The sequence below is a fragment of the Hemicordylus capensis genome, chromosome 1 (genome assembly GCF_027244095.1).
Source record: "Hemicordylus capensis ecotype Gifberg chromosome 1, rHemCap1.1.pri, whole genome shotgun sequence".
NCBI lineage: Eukaryota > Metazoa > Chordata > Lepidosauria > Squamata > Cordylidae > Hemicordylus > Hemicordylus capensis.
In genome coordinates, this window is record NC_069657.1 from 203,237,262 (window position 1) to 203,249,683 (window position 12,422).

A 12,422-nucleotide genomic window follows, 5' to 3' on the forward strand; every position below is an offset into this window, starting at 1 on the left:
AAACAAAATATTTCAGACTTAGCTCCTAAAAAAGCAAAACAAAGAACACTTATCACAAATAAGATTGAACGATTTGGGCATGATAGTAATGGTATTTTTTTTAAGGCACCAAAGACTGCTAAACCAGCAACACACATACCCTATTTCTGACCAGAACAAAAACAGATTGTTCTGTTTTAATAAGACCATATTAAAATCATGATTTCCTGTTCTTGTCTTTTCTGTAAGTTTACATAAAGATTTCACCTATATATTGTGGATTTCACTAGCAATATAATGGTGCAAACATAAAGTACAAAACTTGATCGACACACCTTTTTTCAGAGCACTGTACTTCTCTTCATTCTCCACAAAATCAGGATCCATTTTGAAAACATCTTTGCAAAAAGAGAAAAGAAAAGTTACTAAAACGATAGCAAGGCTCCCCCCCCCCCCCCGTTTAAAGCAAAAATAGAAACAAGAGAACACAAACTGAAAAGCCCCCATTTCAACATCACTCTTACTAAGAACATCTTCTGGATTATAATCATCTTCCAAAGGCAGCATGTGGGTAAACTGATCCTCCTCCTCCACAAGATCCAGTCCATCTAGAATGATTGGGTGATCTTTGAATCCATCTTTACGCACAGCAAACATGACTTCTATCATATACTGAACCCGCTTGTCAGTTTCAGATTCATGCAGAACGTGACGAAGGCGATCAAAGATGGCTGCAGTATAAACACAAAACCAATGCAAAAATTAATGCTATACAACTGCAGGAACCATCAAGGAAATAGCAGCAGCGCATACATACCATTAACACCTCTAGGAGACACTTCTGTCAGCTTGAGCCCACATTCCTTTAGAAACCCAATCGCTACTTCAATACTGTCATCTGTAGGCCTTTCCAGAAGCAACGTGAGCATTTCCAAACATAAAACTTCATGAGCCTTACCAGGAAGAGGAGGAACACAAACATTTTTAGTACAAATTACATTTAATTCATTTGACCTTCCATACAGCATGGATTTGAAATATTCATTTAAAGCAGGTGGCGAAAACTGGACAGCAATCCAGAGCAAGCTGCAACTAGTTCAATGCACCAAGAAATGCTTTAGATATATGCTTCTCCAACAGCAGGCCCTCACCCCAACACAGCAAACCATTTTGGTGACACAGGAGAGTTGAAAAGTCAGTTTATGATATGGGCAAGAAGTTTGCTGGGCATATCTGAAGAAGCTCTCTAAATCAATGGCTGGCAAATAATTATTGTAACAAGGGAAGTAAGGGCTGAAGGACCAGTATCATTTCCACATGCACAGAGACAAGGGCTCCTTTAACCTTCCCCTCCCATCTACTAGTGGTTTTGGCAGAGTTCTTCCATAAGGCAACTCAGCTGTACACTCCATTTGCATGCCTCTGGACACACACAAGAGACTCCGCAGTTTTAAACAACACAAACATTTAATACCACACCCCTCAACAGTACTTTCAAGGCAGCTTTCAACAACACTTATAAAATAAGGCAAATAATAGTTTTTAAAAGTAGCAGAGCACAAAGCTACCCTGTTTCCCCGAAAGTAAGACCTACCCCGAAAGTAAGACCTAGCAGTAATTTCTGATGTACTGCTAATTGACCTAGTGCATTTTTGGGGGCTAAAATTAATATAAGACACTGTCTTATTTTCGGGGAAACACGGTATAATGTACTTCATACTAGCAAGTGAAAATACTCGGGTAAATAAAAAGATCTTCTCACAGTGCCAAGAAGCTATTTGGATTCAGTGCCAGGCAAGCCACTCTGGGGTTGCGTATTCCATGGGGAGGGTGGTGCATCTGACAGGCTGAAGTACATAAGGGGAGAAATCTGGCACAGCCTGTGTTCCAGTTCACATCAGGTTATCCCAAGTCTCAGCCCAGGGAAAAGTTATGGATGTGCACAGTTGAGAGGGAATTGGTCTTTGTAATCAGGGATCAGGTGAGGCCACCCGCTTAACCCAACTCAAAATCGTGGCCATTAATTTATGTACAAAGACAGGGGTATTATATATTTATTTTATTAAACTAGAAACAGATTAAATGGATAGAGTTTATTATACAGAGAATGGGAAAGGGTTTTTTTCCTCCTGAATGTTCACCTAAAATACCTATGTAACTTGACAAACAGCTGCCTGTGTTCCAGAAACAATATCAATCTTTGGCACTAGTAGGCGAGGAAGCTGATGGAATTAATTCTCCTGGAGGCTTTTCAGGCAGCAGGCTTTACTGTGGGTTTACTGAGAGTTTGGGGCATAACAGATACTCCAACGCAAAAAGAGGATTTTTTTTTTTACCCCAGACATAAATCGAGCTAGGTTCCAATAGAGTGGGGAATCTAAAGAAAGCCTTTAAGCCAAGTAAGTAATCCTGTATGCAGGATTGGTATTTTTCGCTAGTAAGTAGTCATTAACAGTTGCACTTTCTACCAAACAATCTGAATGTGTTTAGCGTGAGACAACTAAAGCACAAAATTTAGGGCTCATTAGCTGCAGTTCTAATTTTGTCACAATTACTACAGGGTTTGTCTAATCAGGTGAGGCTATGTAGGGAACAGATAGTCTAGCTGGGAATTAGGTCCAAGACTACAATTTTAAATAAAAGCCTCATCACCTGGATATTTGAAAAAGATTCCTTTCCAGGTCTGATAACAAAAGTCAGAATTACTACAAATATGCTACCAGTAATAGAGTTATCTTACCACATTCTGATTCATAAGATGTGCAACGAACTTGGAAGCTGTCAGGCAAAGTTGCTGCAAAAAAAAGAAGGTAAAATTGCAATTTGTTTGATTTATATCCTGCTCCATCCAAGAGATTTGAAATAGTGTATACAAACACTTTACTACATTAGAAGAGGGTTTTGGTTTTTTAAATAGGGGTTTTAGCTGGTGCTCTTCATTGGGGAAAGTAAGTGTGTGTGTGTCTTGCCAGCAGTACTCCTTTGACAGAAACTATATTTGACTATGTGTTAAAGTTGGTTACAGCTTACATCATTCACTTGGATCTAGACAACTAGTTTTCTTTCACAAACACATTATGATTTTGCAGTTACAGTGAGGGAAATAAGTATTTGATCCCCTGCTGATTTTGTCCGTTTGCCCTCTGACACAGAAATGACCAGGCTATAATTGGAATGGTAGGTTTATTGTAGCTGTGAGAGACAGAATAACAACAAACAAACCCTCAAAAGCCCAGTGCCCAAAAGTCAGTGATGGATTTCCATTGTAGTGAGGGAAATAAGTATTCGATCCCTTCACAAAAGATGTCTTAGTACTTGGTGGCAAAACCCTTGTTGGCAATCACAGAGGTCAGACGTTTCTTGTAGTTGGCCACCAGGTTTGCACACAACCCAGGAGGGATGTTGTCCCACTCCTCTTTGCAGATCTTCTCCAAGTCAGAAAGGTTTCGAGGCTGATGTTTGGCAACCCGAACCTTCAGCTCCCTCCACAGATTTTCTATGGGATTAAGGTCTGGAGACTGGCTGGGCCACTCCAGGACCTTCATGTGCTTCTTCTTGAGCCACTCCTTTGTTGCCTTGGCTGTGTGTTTTGGGTCATTGTCATGCTAGAATACCCATCCACGACCCATTCTCAATGCCCTGGCTGAGGGAAGGAGGTGCTCACCCAAGATCTGACGGTACATGGTCCTGTCCATCGTCCCTTCGATGCGGTGAAGGTGTCCTGTCCCCTTAGCAGAAAAACACCCCCAAAGCATAATGTGTCCACCTCCATGTTTGACGGTGGGGATGGTGTTCTTGGGCTCATAGGCAGCATTCCTCCTCCTCCACACACGGCGAGTTGAGTTGATGCTAAAGAGCTCGATTTTGGTCTCATCTGACCACAACACTTTCGCCCAGTTCTCCTCTGGATCATTCAGATGTGCATTGGCAAACTGCAGACAGGCCTGTACATGTGCTGCCTTGAGCAGGGGGACCTTGCGGGCACTGCAAGATTTCAGTCCTTCACGGCGTAGTGTGTTACCAATTGTTTTCTTGGTGACTATGGTTCCAGCTGCCCTGAGATCATTGACAAGTTCCCCCCGTGTAGTTCTGGGCTGCTTTGTCACCGTTCTCATGATCATTGCAACTCCACGAGGTGAGATCTTGCATGGAGCCCCAGACTGAGGGAGGTTGACAGTTATTTTGTGTTTCTTCCATTTGCGAGTCATCATGCCAACTGTAGTCACCTTCTCACCAAGCTGCTTGGCGATAGTCTTGTAGCCCAGTCCAGCCTTGTGCAGGTCTACAACCTTGTCCCTGACATCCTTCGACAGCTCTTTGGTCTTGGGCATGGTGGTGAGTTTGGAAGCTGAGTGATTGCTTGCTTCTATGGACAGGTGTCTTTTATACAGGTACTGTAACAAGCTGGGATTAGGAGCACTCCCTTACAGAGGGTGTTCCTCATCTCAGCTCGTTACCTGCATATAGTGAAAAGACACCTGGGAGCCTAAAATCTTGCTGGTTGATAGGGGATCGAATACTTATTTCCCTCACTACAATGCAAATCCATCGCTGACTTTTGGGCACTGGGCTTTTGAGGGTTTGTTTGTTGTTATTCTGTCTCTCACAGCTACAATAAACCTACCATTCCAATTATAGCCTGGTCATTTCTGTGTCAGAGGGCAAACAGACAAAATCAGCAGGGGATCAAATACTTATTTCCCTCACTGTAATTAGTGTGTGAAGATTCAGGTTATTTTAAGGGATTCACCATACAATGTGCTCATCAGCCACCAAGCTCTGGGTAAGCTTAAAGAATTTAGCTTGCTGGAATTGTGATAGCAAGAGAGTCTATGAAACATTTAGATGATGTAGGTTTACGATGTAAAGCAACAATCTGAGCAATCAGAGAGGCACAATTAATCTTGGCCCACCAATTCTGCACAGTTCAGTTCTCTGATGTACCTTATCATTTCTTCGGTATCCTTTTCGAAAGTTTAAAATGAGTCTCTTGAGAATCAGTTCTCCAATATTCGGAAACTTTGAATTGATGATTGCTACAACTGCTGCATAAACATGAGTGAAGATTGGTGAAGCACTCTGGGCTTGCAAAATTGATCTGGACAGCAATCCTCTGTAAATGAGAATATAGACATGCTGAAACATCTTTATGGAAATGTTAATGTTTTATTTGCTATACAATAGCATATACTAACAAACTGAAGGTGTGCAGTGGTTTCCCTGGATTACATTAGTCTGGATTTCCATTCCACCAGCACTGAAACCATGAAGAACAATTTTGACTTCCCATCTTCTTTCCCACTCTGTTCCCCCTCTCAATATTTGACTATACTGCAATCCAATCAGCAGGCCTGTCAAGAGCCGAGATGTTATTCTTTGAACAGGCCTGTTCAAAGAATCACCCTTGTAATCTACAAGGGTGTTTCAGAAAGTGAACACTTGCTGCAATCTCTTTTATCTCTGTGTCACAAAAACACCCTTTCATACCAACCCTAACAAAAGCTGTAAGAAAACCTAGTTTTAAAATATCCCCAAGTCATTTAAATACTGTTCTCTCCTTTTCATTTAGCAGTTCAAGTTTGTGTCAAAATCTATGGCATTTTTCAGAACTACAATCCTAGTGGAGACCAACTGGAACACTGCCACTGTAAAACTGTTTCTCCAATGGGACACCAATAGTTAACATTTTTAAAATTAAAGATAACTCAAAGAATGAACTATTGTCCTTGAGTATGAAAAAAATGCACTGCTGTATTAGATTATATTATTATAATATTGATGTATCCATTAGAACCATGAAATTACAGCACAAGAAGCTTATCAAAGAATCATGCCATCTGAAAGCCAGTAGCAAGAGTCTGTTAAAGATGAATGGGTAAATTAATTGCTGATATAATTTGTCTCCCAATCTACTCAAAGTTATTTTCATGACTGCACTTAAATCCTAGATGTTTACAAAGCCACTGACATCCTGAAGAAACATGTTTACTGACAATCTATGATTTAATTACTGTAATTAGGAAGCATGTCAAAAGCAGATCTTTGCAGATTAAGAGTTCATCTGATGCCACTACTTATTCTTCAACAGAAGCAATAATTCCATTTATGACAGAACTGTCATTTCCCTTTAGTTAATAATGAATATTTATTTTAAAAGAAAATGATTGTGCATTAAGTTACAGGAGTAAATGAACTGCAATGAAACTTAGGACTGGTTTTCATTCAACTACTGGTACCTTTAGAATAAAGTCAGTGAAAAGACTCTAGAGAACACTGTATAAGCAATTTAATCACAAGTCCTGCCCTACAGAGCTCAAATCTTTGAAAGTTTAAACCAGTGGCATTTTATTATGCTCATCTCTTCCTTCCTCCAACAAACTAGGACGCCACACATAGTTGCTGTCTTCCCTCCCCCCGACCCCACAGCTTTATTCTCACAACCCTGTGGAGTGGATTAGGCTAAGAGGGCCAGGCTCAAGGTTCTCCAGTGGACTTCACAGTTGAACAGGGATTTGAACCTGGGTCACCCCAGTAGGCCAACACTCTAGCCGCTATAGTGCACTTGGTTCTTCCTGCATAGAGAAGCACACACAAGGACTGGCTTTCCTTCTGCCATCACAACCACTTGAGTGCAAGGAATACAGAAGGGAGGGCGAGACAGCATTAGGAGATGACAGTCACACTCAAGCCTCATGTGAAAGAATGAAATTTAGTTGCTTGAGTAGTATGTCAACATTGATAAAATTTGAGAGCATAATAAAACTAATGAATTAACAGTGAGTTCATGATAATCTCTGCTTTGAGCTCTGAAAAGGTGTTCTCTCCCCTGCAGTTCTTTCCATTCTTTCAATTTCCCCATGCAGTTCTTTCCTTTCCATTCCATTATCAGGAAGACAGAACCACCTTAAGCTGGGCTCTCTCACACTTTTTGAACTTGCCCACCCCTCCACCCTATCCACTGTGAACTTCTTTACATCCAGATGATTGCCCAGCCCAGCAGTGTGCAAAACCTGCTTGGGGAAGGAGAGTGTGGAAATCTTTATGCAAAGCAATGTGTGAGTTAACACACTCCTATGAAGTAGGAAAGCATTTATCAGAACCAGGAAATATTCAAAATGAAGAATACAAAATGAGCCTTGTTGGTCTAACTAGTCCAGCATCCAACATTGGCCAGACAAATGCCTCCATGACAATAGCCTACAAGCCTGTTGTAGACAATAGCCTACAATATAAAATTAGGTAGGGGATACCATTCATTCATTCATTCATATTTATATGTCGCCCTACTCCCATAGGGCTCAGGGTGGCTTACAAACAATAACATAGCAACACAGTTCTATAAAATACATCTTCATAATGTCATAACCCCAGCCCATACAGTACTCATTCCACATGACATAGTAACCATGGATTAGAAGATCACTCTACGACCAGCTATCTCAGCAACCGAACACCCGACAGAACATTTCAGTCTTACATGCCTTACAGAAAGCCAACAGAGCCTCTATTTTAGGCATAGAGTCTTTCTGAGCTCCCCAGTATCCACTCCTCTACAGATCAGTAACATTATATGACCATCCAAGCATGGGGATATTATTCAAACTGCACTCCAGACTAGGGTGTTTAACCAAAGGTTTTTTGTTTGTAAAACAATAGAGAGTAACCCAACAGTGAAGCAAACAATTTCCTTCAGATTTAACAGGAAAAGGTGTGTGTGTGTGTGTGTGTGTGTGTTTTGTACAGTAGTTTTGCAGAGCCAGCCCTAAACCTGAAAGACCAATCAAAAGACAACACACTTGTGCCTGGATCAGACTCATGGTGGACAGCATCTTCCCCAAGTAGATGATTTCTGGTCCCATCCTCATGGGAACCTTCTCAAAAGAACTCTGGACAGTAGCATTTTCCTTTGGGCTGAGTGTCACTTTTAGATTTAGGAGAAGTTAACTTTGAAGCTGACCTGTCCAAAGGACATAGTAATTACCCAAAGCATACAAGCAGGAAGGAAAAGCTGCCTTTCAAGATGAGAAATGTTCCTTAAATAAAGCCTCTTCACAGGGCACTTATCAGGTGTATAACTGTGTTGGAAGAAACCTTAGGGGTCAACATTTATGCAAAAGAAGTGTTTCTTTCTCCACCACAGACCAAACCTTCACTAATTTGCATAAAAATCTTTTAAGCCATCTAAGCTACTGACAACCACTACATCCAGTGGCCATAAGTTTCACAAATTATGCATTGTGTGAAGTACTTCTGTCTGTTCTTAATCTGTCTATCAATTTCTTTGGGTGACCCACACATTGGTATTGAGAGGGAGAAGAATTCCCATCTCCCTACCTTTTCCACAACATGAAAAGTTATAAACCTCTCTCATGTGCCCATCCCTTCTCCCCGGTCATAGCTTCTTCTCTTAAGTAGAAAGCCCCAACTGCCTCAGCTTGTTCATGCCAATCCTTTAATCCCTATTCTGTTCCTTTCCCAATCTTATGTTTGGATGTGGGTATGGGGATATTTTATCAGTTGTATTCCTCCTTACCTTTTCCACCATCCTCCTAGTCTCAGGTGACTGGGAAGCACGATTCCCTCTAACAGGGAATTCCAGATGTTGTTGACTACAGCTCCCAGCAGCTGTGATGGCCTTTGGCTGGGAACTATGGAAGCTGTAGTCAACAACATCTGGGATTCCCTGTTAGAGGGAGCAGTGCTGGGGAGCACAGGAAAGGAAAGGAAACATTGCTGCAGACTGGAGTTTAACTTCTTTTATTTCTGGGGGCTATTTATCTGCATTTTCTATTCTGTCAACTCATTTTCCTCTAGCCTTCAATATTAGTCTTTCTCTAATCCTCATCCCTACCACTCTCAAGCACTCCCATTGTTCCTATCCCCATTCACTCAAAGGACCATGAACTATCCTCATAATTACAGATCAGAAAACATCTACTGTAAGTCTGACCAAAGCTTGTTTCCTAAAGCTTTGTGAAAAGACCGCTGATCAAAAAAGTCCTACAAGCTGTGATTTCCTTCACACAAATAGTATGTGTGCTTTGGAAAGCTTGGCTGCAACTTCACACTGATTTTACCAGTGAACTATACACTCACAATAAGTTACAAAACAAGTAACACGGATGTTCAAAGTCTTTCAAGCTCATTGAGCCTTACTCCCAGGTAAGGCTCCATAGGATTGCAGCCTCACAAAATCCTATGTCAGCGGTTCCCAATCTTTTCCTTTATGCAGACCACTACATCATTATCAAAAGCGTTTGTGGACCATCATGCAAGCAAGTCATTATTATTTTTATTATATTATTAATTTTTATTTTATAAATTTCTATACCGCCCCAAACCAAAATCTCGGGGCGGTTCACAGTAATAAAAAAATACAAAAGCACAAAATATTAAAATCAATTAAAATGCCAAAAAGCTGCCTAAAAACAAAAACAATTTACAATATTTAAAATTACAAAAGATAAAAAGCCTGGTTAAAAAGATGAGTCTTCAAAGCTCTTTTAAAAACCGCTAGAGATGGGGAGAGTCTTATGTCAGCAGGAAGCGCAATCCAAAGTCTCAGAGCAACAACTGAGAAGGCCCTTCCCTGAGTGGCCACCAAACGACTTGAAGGTAGCCAGAGACGAGCCTCCCCTGATGAACGCAGTGGACAATGGGGATCGTGCAGAAGAAGTCGCTCTCTTAAATACCGTGGGCCTAAGCTGTTTAGGGCTTTATAGGTTATAACCAGCACTTTGTATTTCACCCGGAAACATATTGGCAGCCAGTGTAACTCCTGTACTATAGGAGGTAATATAGGAGCCTGTGGCTGATGGGAGTCAAACTTACATATCAAGGGGTATTAAAATGCAGCTATTTCTAATTTAATATGCTTGCTCACATACATAGCATTGTGAATAATAATGTAACATTGAATATGATACATAAGAGGTACACGAGATCATATTATCACCATTTTCCCCCCCCCCAACTCACAGACCACCTGCAATACCCTCATGAACCACAGACTGGGAACCACTGCTCTACATTATTCTTATTTAAACTGGAAATCCTAACAAGATTAAAGCAAGGGCTGACCAACAGAATATTAAGAATAACTCTCTAATAAGTGTCTTGAGATTTACTTCATAGTTATGCAAATGACCAGAATATTGTCAAATAATCAACACACATACCTTCCTCTGACAATATTTTCTTGAAGGAGCTCATGGATGATATTCTCAATGTTTGAAACATTCACTTTGTTAATGAGACCATTGATGGATTTCTTCAGTGCTTCCCAACTCATCCTTTGATATGCTAAACTGTTTTAAAAATATTACAGATTTACTTATGAATATAAATCAAACAACTAAACAGAACTGTATTAATTAGCATGCCTGCACACTAAACATGCCACAGCATTTTCAGAAAGAGCTCTTGAGTAAGATCTCTAAAAGCTTATTTATCTGCCTGATCCCACTTGAATTTTCCAAGAGTAAGTTATTTTCAGTGGGTCACATCTAGACTAGTCAGCCTTGACAAAAGCAGCATTGAAATCAATAAAACAAGATAACATACTTCTCTCTCAGCCTAACCTACTTCACAGGGTTGTTGTGAGGAGAAACTCAAGTATGTAGTACACCACTCTGGGCTCCTTGGAGGAAGAGCGGGAGATAAATGTAATAATAATTATCTGGATGCTGCCAATATAGATACACCAAATTAGTTCACCGATCAAAAACTGCATTGTTAAAACTGAGGAATAATTTGTCTTTTGCAAACCTTTACCAAGAATGATAACCAGAAAAGAGCATTTTGGCCTCCAACTGCAACCTAGGCTTTCCTCATAATTAGCGTGTAGTAGGCTTCTGTGTCACACACTTTTGAAAATATCATGATAAGCATACAATAACTAAACCAAGGAAAGCTTTGGAGAAAACTACTGTATGCATATACAGCACTGTCTCTGGATATCTACAAGCTCCAAAGCAACCTGGAAGTAAAACTACACTGTACATATCTCAACAATGTTTCAGAGCAGGGCTACACAGCTGGAGAGCTAACTTCGGCTCTCCAGCTGTTAATAGACTACAACTCTCATCATCCCTAGCCACAGTGGCCAATAGTCAGGGATGATGGGAGCTGTATTTCAACAGCTGCAGGAGTTGTGCAGCCCTGTTTCAGAGTCTAGAGACCAAAAAAGTTCCTGTGTCACTATACAGCTTGAATTTTCTCTTGAATTTCTGGCACTAGCCACCTGGTACTCTGCTACCCTCACCAATAGAACTGAAAGCTTTTAAACCAATCTGCACAAGTTATTTGTGCACAGCAGTTTGTACTCCGATTGTAGTCTTTACCAGGTAGTGAAAGATCTGCAATATGCTTATATCTGACCCACCTATTTTTATCAGTGATTTGTGCTTGCATCATCCTAAGCTTCGCTGGAGGAATGTATGCACCCCCTGTGCGGGTAAGAATTGGATCCAGATCCTCTTTCTTCTTCTTTGGAGGGGGTTCTTCATGGGAAAGCGAGCTTTGTAATGGTGAGCGCTCTGCTGCATTTTTTCTGTCAGGTGAAGAGGATTTTCTGTGCTTTCTCCGGTCAGACTCTCTCTCTCTGTCCTGTTTCTCTCTCCCTCTACAAAACGGAAAGTGCCACGTAATTAAACAATTATTTGTTAAGCAAGAAAACACTGAGCACATTACCAATAATTGGCACTGGTAAAAAGAAAAGAAAAAAGAAAAAGACTAAGAGACCAATCATGAACATTAGAAAACAGTTGGCAGCATTTTGCATTCACCTTGATTCTGAGTATTTATCAGCATAACGCCCCCTTTCTGAACGTTCCCGGTCAGGTCTGCTATGATCCAAGGAACCTTTGCCTGGTGGTGACCAAGACCTCCCATGATCTCTGTACCTATGCCAAGAGAGCACAAAGTGTTATTTTTAAACATAATAGCTTAATGACACATTATGGGATTTGTGGACATGATACAACTGTGGAATTATGCTTTGGTGCCACATTTGTAAAACTAGGGAGCTTATCTTTCATCACACACTTACATATCTAAATATGAAAAGAAAGGTAGTGCCTACTTAAGGTGCAAGTACAGGAGGAAGAAAGGATTGGCAAAATAGTTTTTTGCAGTTCAGCAGTGGAGCTTCTGTGTCTTGCATCTCTCTTTGAGCACAACATGATTCCTCAACCTGACTTCCCTACCACTAGTCACTCCATGCTCTTCCCCCTTCCTATGTAGAACACAAGTTTAAAAAATAAATAAATTCTCAAGCTCTACTTCTGTCTGAATGATGAAAAACTAATAAACCTGCCCATTTTTCTTTAAACACATATTACCACAAGTGAAGAATTTCCATCTAATTGGGACACAATCTTGATTGCATCCACATACTGACAATGCAGATCTAAAAGGTTTACTGCATGCCCTGAGCACTTTCT

The 12,422-nt window shown here is 40.6% G+C and overlaps 1 protein-coding gene across 2 annotated transcripts in view; it reads right to left on the reverse strand.

The window, feature by feature from the left end:
* Positions 1 to 12,422, reverse strand: part of CWC22 (CWC22 spliceosome associated protein homolog) — a 57,926-nt gene that overhangs the window by 40,549 nt on the left and 4,955 nt on the right. For both annotated transcript variants that reach the window (XM_053269198.1, XM_053269208.1), the window contains exons 4-11: positions 11,766 to 11,882; positions 11,363 to 11,602; positions 10,158 to 10,286; positions 4,924 to 5,092; positions 2,720 to 2,773; positions 797 to 932; positions 504 to 710; positions 315 to 377 (exon numbers count right to left, since the gene is read on the reverse strand). In XM_053269198.1, coding sequence (XP_053125173.1) covers positions 315 to 377; positions 504 to 710; positions 797 to 932; positions 2,720 to 2,773; positions 4,924 to 5,092; positions 10,158 to 10,286; positions 11,363 to 11,602; positions 11,766 to 11,882 — 1,115 coding nt within the window. The remainder of the gene's footprint in view (positions 1 to 314; positions 378 to 503; positions 711 to 796; positions 933 to 2,719; positions 2,774 to 4,923; positions 5,093 to 10,157; positions 10,287 to 11,362; positions 11,603 to 11,765; positions 11,883 to 12,422) is intronic.